The following is a 27,619-nucleotide window of genomic DNA, read 5'->3' as shown; positions in this document are numbered from 1 at the left end:
CCGAGCATTTCCCATGGATCTACATTGATAGGTGAGCTGAATATACAAATTTTTTTTCTATATGTAACCCATTGACTTGACAGTGTTTGATTATAGGTGTATAATTACATCGCGGAGGCTCTATGTATACATTTTTGATTATTGCAGATGTTCAAATTATTTTTTTTAACTGCTGTATATACTCCTGAAGGTAAAATTTGCAGGATGCAAATATAAGAACCAGTAAAATTGGTCTTGATATATAACATAAAAACATATAAATCCATAAAATACTGCAGACACAGAAAACAGACATGGGTGAGATAAAAAAAAAAAGTCAAGTAAAAATAAGGTATATTATGCAAGAAATACAAGTAAAGGTATATCTAAAGCCATGCTGCATGCTAAAGTGTACATAAGAGATGGATACATCCCCTGCTGAAATCAAATCACAGGAGAAAAAATAATGAAAAAATTAAGAAACAGAGTAATTGTTCAATAGCCTATACAATGGTTCACTCTTGTTTCGCAGTCTGCTTTGTCTGGGGTATTTTAATACTGTATATATGAAGTTTAAAAAATCAGTTTCATGCTTTATGTTTTGCAGTTGGGAGGAGTTTAAATGTGTCCTGCTGCTCCATTCAAAGCTCTGATGGAAGCAGTCTGGTATCATGCTATTCACATTGCTTCTAGTCGGGGGCTAGATGCTAATAGTGTATATCCCCTTTAATAAAAGCACTGATATAAATGTTATCCATATAAACTGTATGCTGATATATTTCTTCATTGCAGCGATATGAAGACAGTCGGAGTCACAATCATTGGCCCTCGAATGCAAATGATGAATGCAGTGAAGCCTCAAGATCTTCACATAAAGAATGGACCTGTTAATGTGTAACGAAACACAGGAAGATGTATTTTTTAACAATGGTGCAATTATACCTAAAAACCTGGGAAGAAGTGAGCAGCTTGAACTGTATGGAAACCTCACACACTCTTACGTGGGAGTAACAATGCCTTAAAATCCGAGTGAAAACTCTTCAAAATATTTGCCAGGAAAACTTCACTACTGGTCAAATAAAAATAATGTATATGTGCTGGTAAAAAGCAGATGTCTACCATGGACAAAATATCAAGATCTGATCACAGGGTCAACCAAGGTCATACGCAAGATTTGTAATACGTTAAATCTGTGTTAATCTTATTTTTTATGGAATTCTTGATTTTTATGTTTCCAAGTCTAAAGTGAACCTAACACAGAATCAGTATATGTTCATATTAAACTTGTTTCTGGTTAGTAGTGCATGGCGAGATGCCGAATGCTGTGACTACTGCCAATCCAACTTGAAGTTGAACAGCGAAATCATAGAAATGGACTGGCCATTAGAGACAAATAGCCTAAAAACTGCAGACCTGTATGTCGAGTAGAACTGATAAGAACCACTCCTCCTCCTCCCATCAGTTTTTATCCTCTTAATATATTGCAATCATATTATATGCACTGTGTGCTTAAAATTGCTAATTTTGCCTTTCTACCCAGTTAATTCTTCTCTTTTCCATTGGGTCTGTGACATCACGTGAATAAAAACAGGCTAGCTGAATCCTTCTAAGCTCTATGTAGAATCAGGAAGTCTCTTTTACCTGCATGAGTCATCATTAGAACTACAATTCTACATCACTGCCAAGTCCCTGGTAGCCCAGCTCCATCCCCTCCTCACCTCCTGACCCAACTGCTCTGTTCATCCTCCCTGCCAGGGACTTTTGTAGTGATGACTCATGCAGGGAAATGAGACTTAATGTGTCTACCTAGAGCTTAGAAGGATTCAGTTAGTTTGTTCTTAATCATGTGATGTCATAGACCTAATGGAAAAGAGAAGAATTAACTGGGAGAACGGCAAAATTAGCAATTGTAAGTACACAGTGCTATATAATATGATGACTGCAATATGTTAAGATGATTAAAACTTTGATGGGGAGTGCTTCTTTAAGATTTGCCAGTACTGAAACCACTAGTTTCCACATCTCTTATTGGAATATTAATCAGTTATATGTGCAAGCAAATTTAATTTGAGAGCTTCTTTAAAGGAGGTGTTGTATCTTCTTTATTCAGGAGCATACTGCTCCCCTGCCTCTTGGCTTCCTGTTGGCCGGAGGGGCACTGTACTCATGATTGATGAAAGATAACCTGTCAGCATGATTTTGCAAATTAAAGTAATAGGTGTAATGACACTGTTATACAGATTAAATTGATACCTTAAATTGTATAGTAACGCCATTACCGCCATGCCTTTTACTTCAACTTGCAAAATTGTGCTAACGGGTTCTCTTTAACAGTTTGGACCAGTAACATGGTAGTACCACTCACCTGATCACTGTGCTCTCTGATTATGCAAGCTGTGGTAGATTTGCATTTGCAGCATCGATGGAGTGTAGACACATTGAAGCTTCAGAGCGGCACTTATAAGCTCTATAGCAAAAAGTTTGTAAGCACTATGATCCTTGCCTAGAAAACTGCAGAGGAGGCTGATACAAGCAGGAGAGAGCCTTTATATAAGCACAGAGGTATCGCAGTACAGTGCTTCATCAGGTGTTGTATCAACAGAGCTATTGTTTATAGGGAGGAAACTGACAAACTCATGCAGTGTGATTGATTCCACAGTTCAGTTTTCTGTTGTATTTGTATGGGATCAGAGAAAAAAATAACACTGTATGCCTGTATAAGAAACTAGTAGTGTATAATAAGGACCTATCTACACTCCTATAGATGCACTATTCCATATAGAATGAAGACATGGCTGTGTGCATAAGACCTGAGAACAAGTAAATATACCAAGTAGTAGCCCTGCAGTATACTGGTACAATGGTAATCTAAAGATAAATAGCATGTAAAGGGAAACTGTATTTGTTACCTCATCTGAGAGCAGCATAATGGAGGAAAAGAAACCCTGATTCCAGCTATATATCACTTAGATTACTGGGTGCAGCACGAAGCAGAGCTCAGAAAGCTGACCCCGTATGTGTAGTATGCAGAGACTATAACAACCCCTGATGCAGTGCCCTGATGACAGGACCTCCTTTCCATATAATGTCCGTGGGAATACTGGAATTAGCCGAACATTTTTTTGGGAATAACCCTTTACAGTTTGTGGAATTAATGGTATATTTATTCAATATTAATGTGACTTTTTTGGGTTCATTATTTCATTTACTGATAGTTTTTCACAATAAGTTTGACAGGTAATGTACACCTAAATGGCAAAGCTGTCAAAAGTTTCCCTTCTTTGCTCTTGATTATGGTCAAATTCAGATGTCCGTGAAACATGGTCTATGTATTGATCAGGATGTGTAGCCTGGCTAGGGGCCTCCCGATCCAAACTCAACTGCCTCATAGGCATATATAAGGCTGTTGAGCTCAGGTTAGGAGACTCGCACCCAGACTGCCATGCATGGACAGCTGAATTCGGCATGTCTTTTTTTGGTCAATGTAGGCAGCTACTGACACCAAAAAAGATTTTATATTTCAATATGTTGATTTTAATTTGCACCTTTGTAATGAAGATCTTTGAAAGTAAATTTTCATATCTGTTGGTTCCTTGAGAATAGAAAACCAGTCAATGAACTAGTAAAGTACAGTTAGGCTGTATCCAGTTTCAAAGGTCCATGAGGAGCAAGCAACCTGCCACCATAAAAACTCACAAAAATTTTGTGAAAAAAAATTTAAGGGACAGTATGCAATGAGACAGCTGAATCAATTGTCCAATAGTCGCTCTCCAGCCTAAATGACCTTCAGGTTAAAAGTGCTCAAGCCTGATCTCTCTATGTTCATGGCACGTGTTACTGGCATTCTCTATTATTAACTTTTATAGTTATTTAATGTATTGAACATATGCTGTGTAGAGTTGAGCTAAAAGATTTGAAGGACCCTGGTCCAGCAATCATGTTCATAATCCCTGGCCCCTGAACCAGAGCCCTTCAAACCTCCTCCTACGTGACAGCATCCCCAGGACCTCTTCTGTATAGGAAGCCTGACATGGTGATTTGTACTTCATTCCACAACAATGACGTTGCGCCAGGCCTCCTAATCAGAAGAGGTGTTGGGGAACCAAGCAAGTAGAAGTAGGTTTGTAGGGCTCCGGTCTAGAGGCCATAGTCTACCAACATGACCAATGGCCAAGGTCCAGTGAATCTTTTCGCTCAACTCTAATATTGTGTATTCTTTTCAACATGAGCGGTTCACTTTTGACCTATCATTTTCAGCTTAAGTATTAAAGACCATATTTATGATAGAGATGAAAACCACTTTGCAGGAAATGTGATATTTTTCAATCACTGAGTTCATTTGTAAAGGGAATATTTATTTGGCATTTTGTTTCTAAAAATATGTCTTTGTTGCTATATTTCTATTTTAATACGTATTAAACTTTCAATACAATGCTTCCAATGTAGCCTCTGTTTGACCATGTAAAGGATTTTCTTAAATTGTTAAAGCGTACCTATAATTATACAGCTTTCTTTTTTAATAAAGCAGTACTACATGGCAATACATTAAGCTCTGTAATATATCTTGTTAGAGGAGAAATGTCATCTTCCTCCTGTTTCAGCAGTTTTCCTTATCTTTAGGCTTTATGTAAATGTTTAGTAACCTCCTCAGACCCCCAAACTATTTTACTGTAAAATATTAAATAGAATAGAGGGAGGAGGGGGATGCAGCTGCAGATTATTTTCTCAGTGGTTCAGCAAAGCAGCAAGAGGAGGCAGACAAAAAAAACTGATTGCCTCAGGCTACACATGGTTCTAACATCACAAAAGGAAGAGTCCATCTACTCTCCAACCATGAAGAAACAGCAAACCAACAGTGGGGAAAAGTGGAAAATATGTAGGTTAAGAAGAAGTAAATATGACTGTTTTTGTAACAATAGGTACACTTTAAAGGGAACCTGTCAGGTCTGTTATCTGCAGGTTAATAGCATTATAGGGTTAATCTGCAGGATAATAGCGTTATGAAGGTACCAAGCCACTGTACTGAAAGTGTGACACCTGAGAGAAAATTAACTTTATTTCTCCCAGGAGCCTCCGGCTTTCAGTCATGCAGTTTTCCCAGAGACATAACAGTCATTGCTCACAGCACTGAGAGCAGCGGCTGTAAACATGCCCCGACACTGATTGACAGATGGCTCAGCAGTGCATCAATACAGGGCTGGCTGTCAGTGAGTGCCAGGGTATGCTTTCAGCTTCCAATCTTAATGCTGTCAGCGGTGACTGTAGCCGCGCCGACACGCCTGCATAACTGAAAGCTGGCGGCTCTCAGGAAAAATAAAGTTAATATTCTCCCGGATGCCACACTTTCAGTACAGTGGCTGGGCACCTTCATAACCTACATATTAACCCTATATCTGCTAGTTAATATCATTATTGGTCCCTTTAAAATTTTAAATCACCAAAAAAGTAGGTTTCACATACAAACTCATTAAAAAAGTGGAAATTTTGTCTATGGCAAACAATCCTCAATATCACTTTACTTTTCAATTCAGTATTATATATGAAAGTTGAAAACAAATTGACAACAATAACCCCTTTTTTTTGCGCTTCTTTTTGTATTAGTCAAAAAAAAATTATTGTTGTTTCTTTTATTTGATTTTCTGTGAATTTAAAAAATAATATAAAACCTTTATGCTTCAAAGCAACAAGTAACTAGGAAACAGTTCTAAAATCTGTCACAGATAATTATATTATTGTTGGTTGATTTTCCTAAAATATTCAATATTGCGATTATGGTCCAGCCAAATAAAGTTTACAAATGTTTTAAGCAATATCAGTGATATATTAAGAAGCAATTGCTTTTTTTTTCTATCAGGTATATCATTGCATGATTGGTTGTTCTTTGGTGACTGTTTTATTAGAAAAAATGTAAAACTATATACAGAATAGAAGAAATGAAAAATACCGTAAAACTGTATAAAAATGCTTCCACATTTAGTTTTCCATGTAACAAAAGACGATCCCATTGCTATAACTTTTATTTTGTCGAGTGAAGGAAATAGAACATTTTTTCCGAATTACTAATATTTTTGATATTACTCATTGCTACCATTTTTTCCAATTCTGATGGAAAAAAAACTAATGTTTTTCTCAAAATATTTCATGATTTAAATCAAGATCCAGTCAAGAGGAACTGGTGGAAGTTTGTAGACCCTAGTTCAAAACTATGCTTGATTGTACCATTTAATTGTCAGACAGAAACCTGACAGACCACTTATAAGACAATGAGATCTAGCAGGATTTGTTCAGAACTGTTAAAAAATGTATCTATTATAACTTTGTTAGTTGCAGAAACCTGTCCCATAAACAGCATATGCTTCTCCGTGTTTCTCAGAAATTAAGACAGGGTCTTAGGCTATGTGCCCACGATGCTGAAATGCTCAGGATTTTTTCCTGAGCGTTTCTGCATCTCCCTGGCAGAAAAAAACTCATGCGGATTGTACATGCGGATTGTACATGCGGATTGTACATGCGTTTTTCTTGCCAGGGACATGCGGATGTGAAGCGTTCTTCACTTGCATTTCCGCATGCGGATTGACAAGCGCTTTCCAAGCGATTTTAGCATCACTTGGAAAGTGCTTGACAACTCGGTCACACTATATAAATCCATGCAAACTGCATGGATTTATATAGTGTGACCCGAGAGAATGTCAAAAAATAAAAAATAAACCTATACTTACCTTCTGATGGCCCCTGCAGTCTTGCTGCGCTCCTGTGCTGGCTGCCGGCAGATCGCGGTACGCTGTACTGAAGGACCTGCCATCACATGACTGTGACGTCACCGCAGGTCCTTCAGTCCTGCGCGATCTATCGGCAAGCACAGGGAAGGAGTCCGGGGGCTGTCGGAAGGTGAATATAATCTTTATTTTTTATTTTATTCTTTTTTTTACAGCTTTTAGGGTACCTGGGTGTGGAGGAGAGTCTCCTGTCCTCCACACCCGGGTATCATCCGCACATTGAACACATGGATTCCGCAACTACAGATGCAGTCTTGTGGAATTGGTGCGTTCTAATGCAAGTCAATGGCGGCGAAAACGCAGCACTTCCGCAAAATAATTGGTTTTGCTGCGTTTTTTTTCCGCAATGATAATCCGCAGCGGAAATTTCCGCAGCATGTGCACAGCACATGCGGATTATCATTGGGCGACATGGCAGGCCTTCTACCATGCATTTTTAAGCTTTCTGCAGCGTTTTTACCGCTGCGGAAACGCTTAAAAAACCCATCGTGGGCACACAGCCTTATATTATTTTTTGCTCTGATAGTTGAGTTAGGGCTTATTTTCAGGGGATGTCTTTTTTTCTCATGAACAACAATCCACATTTATTCTTGAACAAAAATAAAATCAACATTTTTTCAAATATAATCTCACATACACATTGCACATACACATGTATATACACACACTGCACATACACATGTATATACACACACTGCACATACACATGTATATACACACACTGCACATACACATGTATATACACACACTGCACATACACATGTATATACACACACACTGCACATACACATGTATATACACACACATTGCACATACACATGTATATACACACACTGCACATACACATGTATATACACACACACTGCACATACACATGTATATACACACATTGCACATACACATGTATATACACACACTGCACATACACATGTATATACACACACTGCACATACACATGTATATACACACACACTGCACATACACATGTATATACACACACACTGCACATACACATGTATATACACACATTGCACATACACATGTATATACACACACTGCACATACACATGTATATACACACACTGCACATACACATGTATATACACACACACTGCACATACACATGTATATACACACACATTGCACATACACATGTATATACACACACTGCACATACACATGTATATACACACATTGCACATACACATGTATATACACACATTGCACATACACATGTATACACACACATTGCACATACACATGTATATACACACATTGCACATACACATGTATATACACACACTGCACATACACATGTATATACACACACACTGCACATACACATGTATATACACACACACTGCACATACACATGTATATACACACATTGCACATACACATGTATACACACACTGCACATACACATGTATATACACACACTGCACATACACATGTATACACACACACTGCACATACACATGTATATACACACACTGCACATACACATGTGTACACACACACTGCACATACACATGTGTACACACACACTGCACATACACATGTATATACACACACATTGCACATACACATGTGTACACACACACTGCACATACACATGTATATACACACACTGCACATACACATGCATACACACACACACTGCACATACACATGTATATACACACACTGCACATACACATGTATATACACACTGCACATACACATGTATATACACACTGCACATACACATGTATATACACACTGCACATACACACGTATACACACACTGCACATACACATGTATATACACACTGCACATACACACATGTATACACACACACTGCACATACACATGTGTACACACACACTGCACATACACATGTGTACACACACACTGCACATACACATGTATACACACACACTGCACATACACATGTATATACATACACTGCACATACACATGTATATACACACACTGCACATACACACGTATACACACACTGCACATACACATGTGTATACACACACACTGCACATACACATGTATATAGACACACTGCACATACACGTGTATACACACACTGCACATACACGTGTATACACACACTGCACATACACATGTGTACACACACTGCACATACACATGTGTACACACACACTGCACATACACATGTATATACACACACTGCACATACATACGTATACACACACTGCACATACACACACACACTGCACATACACATATGTATACACACACTGCACATACACATGTATATACACACTGCACATACACATGTATATACACACTTTGCACATATGCATAAAAATGTACACACACTGCTCATACACTACATGAGCCTGTCTCCTCTTCAGATCCTCTAGACTCCTGCAGTTACAGCACCTTTGGTGACATCATTGGCATATGACCGTGATGTCACCAAAGGTCCTTAAGAATCCTTAGCCTCAAAATAGAAATGCTGGTGGGCCCTAAGAATGGGGACCCTGAGAAATTGCCCAGTTTGCCCCCATGCCTTTCCCCTAGCACCAGCCCTACATACCAGCCTGTTTTCTCTTTAGTGCCTCTAGACTCCTGCAATTAAAGGACTTTTGGTGATATCATGGTCACATGATTGTAATGTCACAAAAGTCCTTAAGCAGTTTTAACCTCAGAATAGAAATGTTAGGGGACTCTAAGTTACAGTCACAAGAATGAGGGTCCCAAGGTGTTCTGCTTGAATGGACGGTAGTGAGCGTGTGCAACCATTGCTCCATTCCCTATGTATAGGAGTTGTGGTCATATATGCTCACAACCACTCCATTCATAAGGGGGAATTTGAGCACCCTATTCTTGAAGTTAGTAAATGTTCAAGCAGCCAGACTCCCAGCGATTATACTTTTATCATCTATCCTCGTGAGATATGTTGTTTATGGGACAACATAATTGAACTTATTACCATTTTAGGTCACAATCTCCAATACGATGGATTTTGGGCTATAGTTAAGCCATAGAAAATGTATAAAGAAAATAGTGAAGAGTTTCTTGAAAGATATATGGGTTAAAACAATTCACAAAAATTCATAACATTTCAAATGTATTATTAAAAATATTTAAAAATGAATTGTTGCCTTATTTTCTAGCTGATTGTGTTTTTCTAAAACTGTATTTTTTTCTTTTAGAATTTAACAAAAATAACAAAAATGTAAAAAAAAAAATTATTATTTTCTAAGCACATTGATGTAGATAAAATTGTATTTTGATTTTTGTTGCTTGGAGCTCAATTGACAAATTGGACAATCTCTTCCAATTTTACAAAATATTGAAAATTGTGAAAAAAATAAGTAATTAATTAGCAGTTATAGAGAGCAAAAGTTGAAGTAGCTAGTAAAAAAAATAATATATAATGGACCTTATTCTTTATGTTACAAATTCAAAGCCTGCATCATGTCACCAGACTGCTACTTATACCTTTATGTTAAATTAAATTAAGTATTTCTACAGAAAGAATTTTTATTTCTGTATGCTGGAAATGAAAATAAGGTTTTTTGACCACAGTGCATGTTATTTTAATGGTCAGAACTCAATATATTGATATATATTATTACTATTATTATTATATACACCGTGTGGCTTGCTTTCTCAAGGTCTGTCACTCTTCATGTAGAAGGCTTGGCTTTTTTTTGTATATAATGTATGTAAAACATAGCATTCAATTTCCTACTTTGTAATTTTAGAATTTTTCACGGCCATTGCCATAAAAAAAGAGGTTGAATGAAAATATAAAATGTTTAAAAAAAAACAAAAAAAACAAAAACAGAACAAGAGTTTTCATATTATTGCGCGATCAGTATCATTTTGTCTGTATGTTAAAGTCATTTGATTTGACTTCTTATTTATTTCTGTTGATATATTTAGTTTACACTCTGTATTTAGCATACATTATGTAATGAGAAGATTGGCATAATCTGCATTTATATGATTTGTTTTCCTTTTTACTGTTTTTATTACTTAGTACGACTTATTTAGTTTTCATAATGTGCAATTTTAGATGGCCTCAGACTAATGTAAAATGATTTGTAGTGGAAACATTTATATTTTTATAATAAACTTGCTGAAAGTATTTTTGACAGAACTGACCAGCGTGTTAATGGCTTTGATGTATTTAAGGTGGTGTTAGAGACACTTGGTAAGAGACTCTTTATATATAAAACTCACTGTTTAGCCTCTATAGCTTCTTAATAATACTTGATGATTAGAGATGAGCAAACCTGAACTTAAAAGTTCTGGGTTTGTACCAAACAGTATCCGGTGCTAAGGGCCAAACATGGACTTCTCCATTCGAGAGAGAGAATGAATTTTCCAGCTCAAAAGTTGTTTTCAATGGGGTTCAGGTTCTAGTTTAAATTCAGGAACAGTTCTCGTTTTGGCATAAAGTTTGGATCGGGTACCAGAACCCGAACTTCCACCGGTCCACTCATTCCTACAGATCTTTTGGCAATTTCATGTTCCTCATGGTTTAAGTTATTCTCTCAATTCTCTGCAGGCAACAAGTCCTCACCCGTATTTAAAGGGTTTGTCCAGGAGTAGAAAAACACAACTGCTTTTTCACTGAAACAGCGCCACACCTATCCATAGATTCTATTTGGTATTGCAATTCAGTTCCACAAAGTTAAAAAATAATTGAGTACCGCACGCAACCTGTAAATGCCATATTTTTCTAAACCAGGAGAACCCCTTTAAGGTTAGGTTCGAAAATTGCTTTGCTGCAATGTTTCACAAGTCCAGTCCTCAATTACCATAGTTGTGATTTTTAGATTTTTGACTGTCACATTGAGAGAACACCTAGCAATTTTATCACTTGAACATAAAAGAGATAGGAAAGCAGCGCTCCAAACTTCAAGAGAAAGTTGTGATATATTCATTCACAAAAGCATCAAAGATATTCTAATTTTAGCTCCTCTATGGAGCCATGATCATCTGTGCAATGCTGTGGACATACCTTAAAGAAGACATTTCACCAAATTTTTCATTTTGAATTGGACACAGGATATAATAGCAGAATAAAATGTTTTCCTTTTTTTAATTTTGATTCTCTGTTGTACAGATTTTAGCAATCAAACTATTTGTCCTCTAATAGGTTAATTACCATTAAGTCCAAATGGGCTTTATCACATAGTTTTCACTCGGGGCGTGTACTTCTTCTCCCTGTATGATTTTGCTCAATCATAAACAGGCAGCAACACTCAAGGGAAAGAAGAACACGCCCCCACCATAGCTTAGAACACGTTTCTCAGTGTGTGAGATGCAATGATTCACCTCTAATTTCCTGGTGTAACCTCCTGCATGTGTCAGTGTGGCGGGAGGAATAGAACAGCTTTACCTGTACTGGTAAACCTGCAACAGATAAAACAATAGCACCCTATTACACCTCTCCACCCAACAAGTGACTGTCTAATCTTGGTTGCACCTATATACTCGCCAGGTGTCTTTCTGACTCTGGTAATGCCTCCCCAAAAACCAAATGCCTCACTGACTGGGTGGCTCCTTCCTACAAACCAAATGCCTAACTGGGCCTGGTGGTGCATTCCTACCAACAGGGTGCATTGCTGCCCCTGATGGCACATTACCACTCACTACTTACCTTACTGTCTCTGACATTGCCTCCCCAGCAGCCCACCAAGCTTCTCTCCACCCATCATGTCTGTTTCTGTCCCTAATAGCTCCTCTCTTTTTACTCTTACCCCAAGTTAGTTAGAATGTCAATCTTCTTGGGGTTTATTTAGCCTCTTCCTGCAAAAGTTGCCTTACTGTCCATGTTCCCCCCACCATTAACCTTGCTGCCATCGAACACTGAGAAGTTATGTTAAAACAAGAATACACATAACCTAAACTCAATGGGGCAGATTTATTTTAGCTATTGGTCATTGGCGATTGTCAGCTTGGGAATTCCAGCAAATGCAGCATATAAATCAAATAAACTACGGTGTTCCCTTTATCTTGGGTCCAAGATTATGAAGAAGCCAATCTAAAAATATCTTCTACTGCTCACATTGTATAAGCAAAAATGTCAATGAAAAATAATTCTACTAAATTAAAGAATGCATTATTTTTAAAGACAAACTTCTGACATCAATGGTATTATATCATACAAAACCCGGGAGGTAGAGAATACATGTCTATCATTGCTTATTGGGTGGTCAGAGAGACATCTGGTGACATATGGGATGGAAATTGACCCCGCTAGACTAGACTTGTATATTAGATATACCATTGGTCTGTAGGGGAGCCCATTAGTACATATATATATCTGTCTCTTTTTACTGTATATTCTGCATATTATAAGAAATATAATAGAGTGTCAGCATTAGGTTAAATATATTCCTTCCAGTCTCCTTATCCATACTAACAAATTATGATTTAAAGGCAAACAGCGTACTAGAAATGAGCAGCAATTTGGTGCATTACAAGCGATACCACACACTGTCACCGTCCTTTATGTTAAGAAGCTCCGGTATACCGTTAATGATGCCTCTGGGCTATAACTTATCCCTTTCTCCAGCGCATATTATCTTTCTTTGTATTTGAAGGGAAGAATTTTGGCAGGAAAAAGAAAAGCATACAGAGGTCTCCAGATAATAATTGAGTTATTATAACCTGACAGCCATGCTTTGTTACCCAAGTGGGGATTTCAGTACAAGTAGGGCTGAACTTTTGAAATGGCTGGCAATAAATCTAATTCTATTTACATCTCTCTAACAAATTAAATTGGAGTGGAGTTTAATGTGCTAATTATTTTCCCACCACACGCGAGAATGCACTGGGTAAATCAGCATTTGTGTTTTTTGTGCTGCTTATTTGTTAAATATTTTGTTAGCGCATTTTATACATTTAAATTTTTGTAATCTTTTTTACATAAATTTTATTTCTTCTTAAATTTTAAATTAGCTTTCTCCAAAGTTACAACCTCAATTTAAAGGGGTTTCCAAACAAAAGGATTTGTCGCCGATCATTAGGACAGGCGATAAATGTATAATCACTGGAGGCCAACTACAAAGACCCACACAACACAAAAACAGGGGTGCCAAGGTAACCTATTTGAATGAAGCAATAATGCACATGTGTAACCATTGCTCCATTCAGTTCTAGTGGACTAATGAAAAACTTTTTACACTTTTATATATTAAGTTCATGTAAAGACTCAATATTTACAGTGTTGACCCTTATTTTTCATGACGTCTACAATTTGCCCAGGCAGTTGGATATTAGTTTCTGGGCTAAATCTAACTAATGATAACCCAGTCTTGCCAAATCGGTACTTAGAGTTTATCACCATTTCTGTATTTCTGTTTGTCCACCTACTTACAGGATTGACCACAGGTTGTCAATGAGATGGAGATCTGAGGAGTTTCTTGGCCTTGGAACCAAAATTTCAATGCTTTGTTCACTGAGCCAATTGGTTATCACTTTTTCATTGTGACATGGTCCCCATCATGTTGGAAAAAGCATTGTTCATCATCAAATGGCTACAGGATCGTTGGGAGAAGTTGATCTTTGATGATGTTTAGATCTATTCTTTATTTATAACAGTGTTCTTAGGAAAAATTGTGTGTGAGTCCACTCTCATGAATGTTGGCATGACAAAAGACTCATGTTAGAGCTCACCTTTCTTCTCTGGACAATCATTCTTTCAGAAGTACAGAAATCGAACTGCAAAGGCATTGGGTAAAGCTATTTTCTCTGATGAAGCCCCCATCATCCTGTTTGGGACAATTGGAAGAATGATTGTGGTCAATCCTCAAAAAGCGGATGGACAAACAAAAACACAGAGTTTGTGATTAACTCCAAGCACTGATTAGGCAAGAATGGGTTGTCATCAGTCGGATTTGTCCCAGAAGCTGATGTCCAGCTGCTAGGGAGAATTGCAGAAATGAAGAAATATAAGGGTCTACGTTCAGAGACACTGCAGAGCGCAGGCAATGTCTCTGAAGGATGACAAGCTGGATGGCAGCGTTCTGCTACCATCCAGCCTGCCATCTCAATGCCATCCCAGCGTGGGAGAATTCTCCTGCTCAAGCGGTGACGTCATTTGCCGCCACCGCATGCGCAGGAGAATTCTCCCACGCTGTCAGTGACATGCATGAGGTTAGCTCATCTGGATGCCATCACAGCCAGACACTGAGGAGCTTCACTGAGGAGCTTCTCAGTGTCTGCGGAATGGCAAGCTGGATGGCAGCGTTCTGCTGCAATTTAGCCTGTCATGTCAATGTAGCAGAGGTGAAGCCGTCCATGGAAAGGTAAGGATGAGGTTGGTTTATTATTTTCCTTTTATTGCAGGAGATTGTTGGCTTCAGCTGGAATTGGGCGATACGGTAAGTAGAGCTTAATTTAGAACATTAAAGTATTGCGTCTTTATTTCAATTAAAGGATTTTATTCTGGGTGTTGGTGTTTTTTTTAACTTTGACTATGGGGTTAGTAATGGGGGTGTCTTATAGACGCCTCTCCATTACTAACCTGGGCTTGATGTCAGCTGGCATTATAAGCTGACATCAACCCCAGCCCTATTACCCCACTGCCACCGCTACAGGGCAGTGGGAAGAGCGAGGCTAAGTGCCAGAATTGGCGCATCCTATGGATGTGCCATTTCTGGGGCAGCTGACGGCTGGTGTTTCTTGCCTGGGAGGGGGCCAATATTCATGGCACCCTTCCTGGGCTATTAATATCAGCCCCCAGCTGTCTGCCTAGCCTTTGCTAGCTATTAAAATAGAGGGGACCCCACGTCATTTTTTTTGAGTCCCCCATTTTAATAGCTAGTAAAGGCTAGGTATTCAGCTGGGGGCTGTTATTAGTAGCCTGGGAAGCTCCGTGGGTATTACCCCCTTCCCAGGTTTCAAACATCTGCCCCAGCCGTCCGCTTAACCTCCGCTAGAGACTAAAATTACGGGGAACCCCACGCCAATTTTTTTTTTTTGATAAATCCTTTATTTTAACACTAAATGACAAGTACAGTAACCAACACTGCCACTGTACTTATTATATATGTGACTGACATGTTTCTATCTATCTAATCTATGTGTGATGCTCTATTCTTTCTGTTCTAAATTGTCGGGTACCGATGTATGCGGCTGATGAACTGCCGGCTGGCTTTTTTAAAGAGACGGGTGCATGAAAATCGGAGGGCACTAGTGTGTTCCAAGTGCCCTGCTATGTTTTTCAAGCACCCTCCTATATACCCTGCCTGCCTGTCTGCCTATATATTCTGCCTGCCTGACGTTTAATTGAGCATTGTTCCCATCGATTTGGGCAATTTTTGACCTTCTGCAGATCGCCGGGTGGGGGGACCGCCAGAAAAATGCCCGAGTTTCCCATAGCCTTACATTGGGCTCGTTGCTCGGGTTCAGCACCCGAGTATTCCAATCTGCTCGACCCGAGCTTAATGACCAAATCCTTCACATGCCCAATATCATCTGGAAATATACGTGTTCGGCCAACTTTCATCTAACGTGTATGGTGGTTTTATCTTTACCCCTTGTGCACTAACCCAAGTAATTACAGATGGTCCAGAGGGATATACTGTCAGATTGTGATACCTTGGTCTTACAAGATATTTCTCTGAAGTTCCAGCCTTCATCTAAGAGCTGTCATATGATTAGTAAGGTCCAAGAGACTATTTGTGTTAAATTAAAGAGGACCTTTGACTATTTTTTTTATGTAAAACTGGACACATAATGTAATAGTAGCTGCAGTCAAGAAAAAAATGCATTTTTTTATTTTGCTTTTCCATTGTGAAGATATTAGCGATCAAAGTATTTGACACCTAAACAGTTTTTTTTTTTTTTTTAAGTCCAAGTGGACATTACAAGAGGGTTATAGGAGGTTTCGCCCCCAGCAGTTCGCCCCCAGCAATTTGCCCCCAGCAGTTCGCCCCCATCAGTTCGCCCCCAGGTACATTTCGCCCCCGCACATTTCTCCCCTATCATTTCGCCCCCGCACATTTCGCCCCCGCACGTTTCGCCCCCGGACGTTTCACCCCCGGACGTTTCACCCCCGGACGTTCTCGTAGACCAACTTCTTCTTCCCACGTTTGGATAGAACTGAATTCATACTTGTAGACAGTGAATTGCTGTGAAAGGTGACTGATTTTTTTGTGCTCGTACACTTCTCTCTTTGTAGAGATTTTAGACACTGATATATTCTGATGTAAAGATGGAATAAAAGCTAGTCTAATGCAACTTGCAGGACACCTGACATGCAAATTGTTACATCTGCAACAAAACTTGCAAAAAAGCTGGTCAGTGCTGGGTCAGGTAAAAGTTCACAAAATGTTTAGATTTTAGAGTGGTTTACATTCCCCACATAAATTAGGGCCTCATTCACACTACATTTTTTTAATCCGTTTATTTTTTTTACATTCCCCACATAAATCAGGCCTCATTCACACTAAAATTTTTGAATCCGTTTATTTGTTTCTTGTTATGTTTTTGTAACACAAAAGCGTTTTAGAAACGTTTTGGAAAATGTCTTGTTAAAATTGCGGGCAAAATGCTCTGACACTATAATGCAATCAGTTGTGAGGTTTACAGATGGAAACAGTTGATTTAACATGTCACAAAAGTGCAGCACTCTGTACAGTACTTTGGTGACATGTGGATTGATAACGGACGGGAATTTATGAACCACAAGGGCAAACTGGCGAAACATCCAAACACAAAATTCTGGGGGCAAAACAGGGTACAAACATCCAGGGATGAACTGCTGGTGGCGAAACGTCCAGGGGCGAACTGGGGGCGATATGTGTGGGGGTGAAATGTGCGGGGGCCAAATGCTGGGGGCGAAATGTACCCGGGGGCGAATTGCTGGGGGCGAACTGCTGGGGGCGAAACATCCAATTCCCTTACAAGAGATATTTCACTGGGGGGGGTGTACGTGTTCCTTTTTTTTATGCTGACCAGTCATAAGCAGCCAACGCACTGGGCAAACAAAAACTCACCCTCACAATAGCTTAGATCAGTCTCAGTGTGAGACATGTATTGACAAACAAGTAGAAAATAGTAGACCGCGTTCAGGCTCAGGTGGTACAAAAAAAACCTATTTTATTCTGCCATACGGAATGCAACGTTTCAACCTAATACAGGTCTTTTTCAAGCATACAAAATTATGCAAACAACAGGTTTAAATAGCATAGAAAATCAAGAGAACACCACTCAGGACTAGGACTCTAGTTCCTGCCCCCTATCTAAAATTCCACCCATCGTACTCTTCAAAAATACACACATAATACATTCTCACATAGTGCATATCATACAATAGACCAGTATATTAACAGAAGATTACCACTACGGGGATGAGAAAAACAATCTCTTTTCAACATATTGCCACAACACGTGCATCCAAAGCATGGGAGATTACCCATCCTAGGGGTGCTCAGAGTTGTTTGTACCAATTTTTTTAAAGAACCAATATCAGACACAACCAACCTATCCTTTCAATTGGTGCTCCACCCCTTAAGATAAGAGAGGTAGGAACTTAAATTATCATTTGTGGGATGTCCCCTAGATAAGAGTGGCCAATGCCTCTTAAGAATACCAGCAACCTGTCCACTAAAGGGGCAATAAGTGGAAACAAAAGGAATCCTTGCTGTTTTCTGAATTTACCTATTTACCGTCTACCTATTAAAAGGTCCTCTCATTTATAGCCCAAAGCCTTAGCCTTAAATATAGATACATCAGATGTTGGCTATCCCCTTGAAATAAATTTATTGCATATCCACTCAAGCCTCTCTATTTTCAGCTCATTAGACACTATCCTCCTAACTTTAATTCATTGACTTCAAGGTAAAGATTTAATCTTTCTCAGTGGATGATTATTGTCAAATTGAAGAATGTTATTTCTATCAGTCGGTTTTACAAATAGAGGTGGCATACATAAGGTGGTGTGCATAAGGTGGCATCTTCCTTCTAAACTAAAGTATACAAAAATTGTAACTCCTCAGTTGACCTCTTTGAAGTAAACTGTAATTCTGTATATATCTGATTAATTTCAGTCTGAAAAACAAAATGATCATTAATATCACCATCCCACAGAAAAAACACATCATCAATATAACGCCACCAGCTATGGACATGGCATCATCTTGAGTAACTGTACACAAACCTGTCCTCAAAAACACCATGTAGATGTTGGCATAGGTGGGGGCCACATTGGACCCCATGGCTGTCACCAATTGCTGCAAGAAGTAGTCATCACGAATGAGGAAGTAAATCCTCCATAAGATGAACTCCAACAGCGAAAGCACAAGGCGTGCACATTCCAGCATTGTGTCCGAGCTGGAGAGCATATTAGCAACTGCTGAAAGGCCTTTATTATGATCTATCGAAGTATAAAATGATACCACATCAAAATTGTGTTGTCAGTCACCTCCACCCCTTTGATTTTATTCAGGAAATCACTTGTATCTTTAATATATGAACAGGCATTAACAACAAACCTGCTAAGAAATCGATCTAAGAAAATTGCCACTTAAGTGAATAAAAACCTCCATCCTGAAACACTAGTGTGGCCAGGTGAATGTTCCAGATCTTTATGGATTTTTGAAAGGGTATAAAGAATGGGCACTATCGGGTGCTCAACTGTTAAGAATTCAGACACCTTCTGATCAATGAGCCCCATGGCAAGGGCCCCATTGATCATAAGCTGTAATTCAGTCACAAATTTAGAAGTAGGATTAAAGGACAATTTCTGTTAAACCATCTCATCACTTAACAGATAGAAAATCTCATCCCGATATTTGCATGCATCCATTACAACTATCACCCAGCCTTTGTCTGCTTGCTTAATAGTAATAGATTTATCCCTCTTCAACTCACTCAATTCTTCCCATTCTAAAGTAGACAAATTACATCTAGATATGGACGTCTCCTAGTGACTGCAACATCACTCTGCACTAACTTTATATAAGACTTTACAAAATGGTCTGTGCAAGGAGGCTGAAAATTGCTCTTATTAAAAAGACCCAAACTTTGTAGAGAGAGAGAGTATATCAGGAGATACCCTGTGATATTTCTCTGCGTATAAATCATTTTCTAATTGAAACCAATCAACATTATTAGATGAACAATAGGAAAATCTCTTAGATAATACTTTTAACTGTACATCAGTCAATATAGTACATGAAATATTTACCGCCAGCTTATTGTCACTCAATTGTCCCTCCTCCCTTTCTTTACTGGCATCTAAACAGTTATGTTTTTTTAAGTCCAAGTGGGTATTACAGTATAAGAGAGATTTCACTGGGGGGTTTACTTCTTCCTTTCTTGATGCTGACCAGTCATCAGCAGGCAACACACTGGAGAAAGAATAACACACTCCCACAATACCTTAGATCAGGCTCAGTTTGAGACATATATTGACAAACAGTCTGCTTTCCTCCCTGCAGTGATGACATGTGCTGGAGTACAGCAGACTTGAGTGTGATTAACTAACAGCTTTCATCTCAAGCAGTAAGTGTGCGTGGATTGGCGGTACTGTAGGAGTTGAGTGTCAATGCAAACAATTCTAGTAGCTTTTCTCTCATATTGCTGCCAACTCTGCCAATGATAAGCAGGCATCTACATACAAACAGAAAAAGAACGCACCCTCACAATTGTTTAGATCAGGCAACACTTATAGTAGCTCATATTGCTGCCAGCTCAGTCAATCATAAGCAGCCATCCACATACATGGAGAAAAAGAACACGCCAGTAGTAAGTTAAAGGGGTTGTCCACTACTAAGACAACCCGTTCTTGAACTAAATGTTTGGCCAAGATAAAATAAAAAACCTATACTCACCTCCCGTGAAGGGGCCTTTCCAGCGGTATCAGCACTTGTGGTCCCAGAGCTCTGCTGCGGTGGAATGTCACGTAGTGCCCAGTGCCCAATCAGTGCTGCCATCATTGTCCCCACCTTAATACAGATTGAACATGAAGAGGAAGCCAAAGCTGCAGTTTATCTCTGACTTCCTCTTCATGTTCAATCTGTATGAAGGCGGGGACACTGATGCCAGCACTGATTGGGCACTGGGCATCACGTGTCATTCTACTGCAGAAGAACTCCGGGACCGCTGGAACGGTGCCAACACGGTAGGTGAGTATAGGTTTTTTATTTTTTCTGGGCCAAACATTTAGTTCAAGAAGGGGTTGTTTTAGTAGTTGACAACCCCTTTAATGACTCCAAAACCATCTATGACTCTGTTGTATGGAAGCCCATTAGTGTATCTGGCACTAAGTCTGAGCCCACAGTTGCCAACATTTCCGAGGAGGTATAAGCCCCACCCAAAGCGTGTGACTGGGTGTCTAAAAGACTCTGCTATGTAACTAAATAATGATTAGTTGTGGGTGATTTCACTTAGTTACAAAGGAAGAACAACTCTTGAAAATAAATTGCTGCTGAACTGAGAAATACCCGGTAGGAGCATCCATAAGCTCATGTTAAATTTTACTATTTGGATAGGGAAGCAATTTAATGAACCATGGAAATTTGTCACTTTCTAAAATAAACAGAGTATCACTTAATGTTATGTTGGTGTTGAAATACAGTAGAAAGGATCGGAAGTGATACCACCTGCACAGGATTAATGCAATTAAATCTATTAAGCCATATTTTACATCCAAGGAAACAGAAGGCAGCTGGTTGTTGTACGAGATGAAAATGGAGACAAAATCTGACATCTACATAAAACCAGGAAGGTTAATTTAGTCATTCTTTCCTTGTTTTTCACAAACTTTCCCATTATAATTGAAGTAATGTCTGTTGGACACCATTTACATATAGGGGCCAGGTACATTGCATATAGCAATTGTCCTCCCACTTGTGATCAACCAACAGTACAGCCTGATAGCAGCTCCTTTATAGTATTTCACACCACCAGAGAATTAGAGAGAGAAAACTATCATGAAAGTAAAAAACAAGTCTTTATTAAGCAATATTAAAAGACAGTTATACAGTGGTCTTCAATTGGACATAAATAATTGTGGCAATAAATAATTAATAATATAACTGTAAGATATTATTATACTGTAGAATTACTCGTGATGTAAAGCTGAGACTGAAAATGCTATCTGAAAATGCCACTATCCTGGTATATGTCCCTTATCATGGGCCCCATCCTGATATATATCCCCCATGCTGGTATATGTCCCCCGTTCTGCCACTGTTTCTTTAAGTATAATGCACTCTCCATAGTCCTCCCAATAGTATAATGCACCCCCATAGTCCTCCATACAGTATAATGTGCCTTCCATAGTCCTTCATATAGTGTAATGCAGAGCCCATAGTTATCGATGTAATATAATGCACCCCCATAGTCCTCCATACAGTATCATGTGCCCTCCATAGTCATCCATGTAGTATAATGCAGAGCCCATAGTCATCCATGTAGTATAATGCAGAGGCCATAGTCATCCATGTAGTATAATACACAGCCCATAGCCATCTGTAGTATAATGCACAACTCATAGTCATCCAAAAAGTATAATGTACAGCCCATAGTCATCCATAAAGTATAATGCACAGCTTATAGTCATCCATAAAGTATAATGTACAGCCCATAGTCATCCACAAAGTTTAATGTACAGCCCATAGTCATCCAGAAAGTATAATGTACAGCCCATAGTCACCCATAAAGTATAATGTACAGCTCATAGTCATCCATAAAGTATAATGCACAGCCCATAGTCATACATGCAGTAGTATAATGCACAGCCCATAGTCATACATGCAGTAGTATAATGCACAGCCCATAGTCATACATGTAGTATAATGCAGAGCCCATAATCATACATGTAGTATAATGCACCTCCATAGTACTCCATAGAGTATAATGTGCCCTCCATAGTCATCCATGTAGTATAATGCAGAGCCCATAGTCATCCATGTAGTATAATGCACAGCCCATAGTCATCCATGTAATATAATACACAGCATATAGTCATCCATAGTATAATGCACAGCACATAGTCATCCATGTTGTATAATACATAGCACATAGTCATCTGTAGTATAATGCACAGCACATAGTCATCCATGTTGTATAATGCATAGCCCTTATGTAACATCCCTGGCGGCATGCTTGCATGGCTTACCACCTCCCACCATGCAAGACCGCAATCTTACCTATCAGGCCAGGCTGCACACTTTGCTCCAGTACCTGCTGTTTGTATGTCTCTTGTCTGCTGGCTTAGGGCGGCGGCGCTGTTACTTCTTGATTCTTAAAGCTACAGTGTGAGCAGTCCTAATGCGTCCCCAGCCTATTGCTGTGAGTCACTGGATACTTAAACCCTCTCCACCCAGTAGGAGGTACCTGAGCAACACTTTCCATCTTTGTGTTTCTTGCAACTGAGTTGCCAGGTCCTGTCCTGTATCTAGTCTGTTTCTGCCAACCTGGGGGCTGTATACCCAGGCCTGTTACCTGTACCTTTGACTTCTAGTCAGTTTCCGCCACCCTGGGGGCTGAGTTCCCAGGCTTGTTCCTGTATCTTGTTCCTGGTTCAGATCTTGTCTGAACAGTGTCCTAGTCCGTTACCTGTTTGTCTCTATGTCTGTACCTTTCCCTTTTCCTGCAGTATCTGAACCTGCACCTAACTCCAACTCGTTGTCTCTGTACTTCTGTTTGTGAGTTTTGTGTCCACTCCCTACTTCATTGCAAGTACCTTGTGTGTATCTGGTTCTGCTCGTTCTGTTTCCCTGCCTTCGTATCTAACTCCTGTGCTCCAGCTATCTTCTTGTGTTTTCCAGTCTGTTCCATGTGAACAGAGCCCTGTCTTGTCTACCGCATCTGCGGGTTTTGCTCTGCTCTGCTTGTCTACCGCATCTGTGGGTTTTGCTCTGCTCTTCTTGTCTACCACATCTGCGGGTTTTGCTCTGCTCTGCTTGTCTACTGCATGTGTGGGTTTTGCTCTGCTCTGCTTGTCTACCGCATCTGCAGGTTTTGCTCTGCTCTGCTTGTCCACCGCACCTGCGGGTTTTGCTCTGCTCTGCTTGTCCACCGCATCTGCGGGTTTTGCTCTGCTCTGCTTGTCTACCGCACCTGCGGGTTTTGCTCTGCTCTGCTTGTCTACCGCATCTGCGGGTTTTGCTCTGCTCTGCTTGTCTACCGCATCTGCGGGTTTTGCTCTGCTCTGCTCGTCTACCGCATCTGCAGGTTTTGCTCTGCTCTGCTTGTCTACCGCACCTGCGGCTCCGTTCCTGTGTCCCAGTCTGTACTGGTCCCTATCCTGCCTGCGTTCCTACCTGCCAGTACCCGCCTGTCTGCATGCCAGTCGTGCCTGCCAGTGCCCACCTGTCTGCATACCAGCCGTGCCTGCCAATATCCACCTGTCTGCATACCAGCTGTGCCTGCCAGTATCCACCTGTCTGTATGCCAGCCTAACCTGCCCCTCCAGGCACTCCTCGGTTCATGGTCTAGTGGGATCACTAATCATGCTCACGCCAGTCAGTCCGGGCATGTGCGTAACACCTTAGTTATCCATGTAGTATAATACACAGCCCGTAGTCATCCAGGTAGTATAATGCACAGCACATAGTCATCCATGTTGTATAATACACAGCCCATAGTTATCCGTAGTATAATGCTGAGTCCATAATTATCCATGTAGTATAATGCACAACCCATAGTCATCCATGTAGTATAATGCACAACCCATAGTTGTCCATGTAGTATAATACACAGCCCATACTCATACATGTAGTATAATGCAGCCCCATAGTTCTCCATATAGTATAATGTGCCCTCCATAGTCATCCATGTAGTATAATGGAAAGCCCATAGTCATCCATGTAGTATAATGCACAACCCATAGTCATCCATGTAGTATAATACACATCCCATAGTCATCCATAAAGTATAATGTATAGCCCATAATCATCCATAAAGTATAATGTATAGCCCATAATCATCCATAAAGTAAAATGCACAGCTTATAGTCATCCATAAAGTATAATGTACAGCCCATAGTCATCCATAAAGTATAATGTACAGCCATAGTCATCCATAAAGTCTAATGTACAGCACATAGTCATCCATAAAGTATAATGCACAGCCTATAGTCATACATGTAGTATAATGCACAGCCCATAGTCATCCATGTAGTATAATGCATGGCCCAAAGTCATCCATGTAGTATAATGCACAGCCCATAGTCATACATGTAGTATAATGCACAGCCCATAGTCATCCATATAGTATAATGCACAGCCCAAAGTCATCCATGTAGTATAATGCATGGCCCAAAGTAATCCATGTAGTATAACGCACAGCCCATAGTGTAATGCACATGCCCGGGCTGAGTGGCGTGTGCGTGTGTATGTAGTGATTCCACTGGACCGTGCCGGAGAGTGAATACCTGGAGGGGTGTAACTAAGTATCCACCCGATCCGACCAGGGTCGCACGACGGCATACGATGCCAGTGCACCAAGGAGGAACCGAGCAGAGGGACCGGGTGCTACTCCAGGACAGACCCCGGACACGGCTGTTGACCCACACAGGGGAATACAGGAACAGGCAGGTTAAGCTGGCACACAGACTGCTGGGTATAGGCAGACACAGCTGGTATGCAGACTGGCGGATGCTGGTAAGCACGACTGGTATGCAGGCAGGGAGGTACTGGCAGGTACGACAGGTTGGAGCACCGAGTGGATAGGACCCAGTACAAACTGGGACTCAGGAACAGAACCGCAGATGCGGTGGACAAACAGCAGAGTGAGGCCACCCAGAGCGGCGAGCAAGAGCAGAACAAGACGAGACCGCCTGGAGCGGTGAGCGAGAGAGGAGCAGGACGAGACTGCCTAAGCAGCGAGCAAAGGGTCAGAGCAGAGCGAGACTGCCGGAGCAGCGAGCAAAGGATCAGAGCAGTGCGAGACTGCCGGAGCAGCGAGCAAAGGATCAGAGCAGAGCGAGACTGCCGGAGCAGCGAGCAAAGGGTCAGAGCAGAGCGAGACTGCCGGAGCAGCGAGCAAAGGGTCAGAGCAGAGCGAGACTGCCGGAGCAGTGAGCAAAGGGTCAGAGCAGAGCGAGACTGCCGAAGAAGCGAGCAAAGGGTCAGAGCAGAGCGAGACTGCCGGAGCAGCGAGCAAAGGGTCAGAGCAGAGCGAGACTGCCGGAGCAGCGAGCAAATGATCAGAGCAGAGCGAGACTGTAGGAGCAGCGAGCAAAGGATCAGAGCAGAGCGAGACAGACGGAGCAGCGAGCAAAGGGTCAGAGCAGAGCGAGACTGCTGAAGCAGCAAGCAAAGGGTCAGAGCAGATAGAGACTGCCGGAGCAGCGAGCAAAGGGTTAGAGCAGAGCGAGACTGCCGGAGCAGCGAGCAAAGGGTCAGAGCAGAGCGAGACTGCCGGAGCAGCGAGCAAAGGGTCAGAGCAGAGCGAGACTGCTGGAGCAGCGAGCAAAGGGTCAGAGCAGAGCGAGACTGCCGGAGCAGCGAGCAAAGGGTCAAAGCAGAGCGAGACTGCCGGAGCAGCGAGCAAAGGGTCAGAGCAGAGCGAGACTGCCGAAGCAGCGAGCAGAGGGTCAGAGCAGAGCGAGACTGCCGGAGCAGCGAGCAAAGGGTCAGAGAAGAGCGAAACTGCCGGAGCAGCGAGCAAAGGGTCAAAGCAGAGCGAGACTGCCAAAGCAGCAAGCAAAGGGTCAGAGCAGAGCGAGACTTCCGGAGCAGCGAGCAAAGGGTCAGAGCAGAGCGAGACTGCCGGAGCAGCGAGCAAAGGGTCAGAGCAGAGCGAGACTGCCGGAGCAGCAAGCAAAGGATCAGAGCAGAGCGAGACTGCCGGAGCAGCGAGCAAAGGATCAGAGCAGAGCGAGACTGCCGGAGCAGCGAGCAAAGGGTCAGAGCAGAGAGAGACTGCCGAAGCAGCGAGCAAAGGGTCAGAGCAGAGAGAGACTGCTGGAGCAGCGAGCAAAGGGTGAGAGCAGAGCGAGACTGCCGGAGCAGCGAGCAAAGGGTGAGAGCAGAGCGAGACTGCCGGAGCAGCGAGCAAAGGGTCAGAGCAGAGTGAGACTGCCGGAGCAGCGAGCAAAGGGTTAGAGCAGAGCGAGACTGCCGGAGCAGCGAGCAAAGGGTCAGAGCAGAGCGAGACTGCTAGAGCAGCGAGCAAAGGGTCAGAGCAGAGCGAGACTGCCAGAGCAGCGAGCAAAGGGTCAGAGCAGAGCGAGACTTCCAAAGCAGCGAGCAAAGGGTCAGAGCAGAGCGAGACTGCCGGAGCAGCGAGCAAAGGGTCAGAGCAGAGCGAGACTGCCGAAGCAGCGAGCAAAGGGTCAGAGCACAGCAAGACTGCCGGAGCAGCGAACAAAGGGTCAGAGCAGAGCGAGACTGCCAGAGCAGCGAGCAAAGGGTCAGAGCAGAGCGAGACTTCCAGAGCAGCGAGCAAAGGGTCAGAGCAGAGCAAGAACCGCCGGAGCGGTGAGCAAGGCAGAGCAGAGGGGACAGGGCTCTGTTCACACGGAACAGACTGGAAGGGAAAGGCAGAACCAGGTACACACAGGATACTTGCAATGAAGTAGCGAGTGGACTCTAAACTCACAAACGGAAGTACAGGGACAACGAGTAGGAGTTAGGTACGGGATCAGATTCTGCAGGAAAAGGGAAGGTACGGACATAGAGAAAAACAGGTAACAGGCTAGGAGAGTATTCAGACAAGAACAGACACAGCAGCAAGATACAGGAACGGGTCTAGGTGTGCGGCCCCTAGAAGGCGGAAAGAACAAGCTAGGAGCGGTTCACACTGGCCTGGAAATACAGCCTCCAGGATAGGCAGAAAACAACAGACTAGAAGATAGCTCAGACAGGACACAGTTCAGATACGGGAACTGATACCGCAAGGCAGGAAGCATAGAAAGGAC

General features: G+C 41.4%; 1 protein-coding gene across 2 annotated transcripts in view; it reads left to right on the top strand.

Moving 5' to 3' along the window:
• Positions 1-8,677, top strand: part of EPHA3 (EPH receptor A3) — a 532,047-nt gene extending 523,370 nt beyond the window's left edge. For both annotated transcript variants that reach the window (XM_073668198.1, XM_073668189.1), the window contains exon 17: positions 772-8,677. In XM_073668198.1, the coding sequence (XP_073524299.1) occupies positions 772-877 (106 nt within the window). In that variant the 3' untranslated portion in view covers positions 878-8,677. The remainder of the gene's footprint in view (positions 1-771) is intronic.
• Positions 8,678-27,619: the final 18,942 nt, after the last annotated feature.

The sequence above is a fragment of the Phyllobates terribilis genome, unplaced genomic scaffold (genome assembly GCF_046119375.1).
Source record: "Phyllobates terribilis strain yellow unplaced genomic scaffold, ASM4611937v1 Scaffold_2__4_contigs__length_985480577, whole genome shotgun sequence".
In the NCBI taxonomy this organism is placed as follows: Eukaryota; Metazoa; Chordata; class Amphibia; order Anura; family Dendrobatidae; genus Phyllobates; species Phyllobates terribilis.
This window is presented reverse-complemented; position numbering and strand designations above follow the sequence as displayed.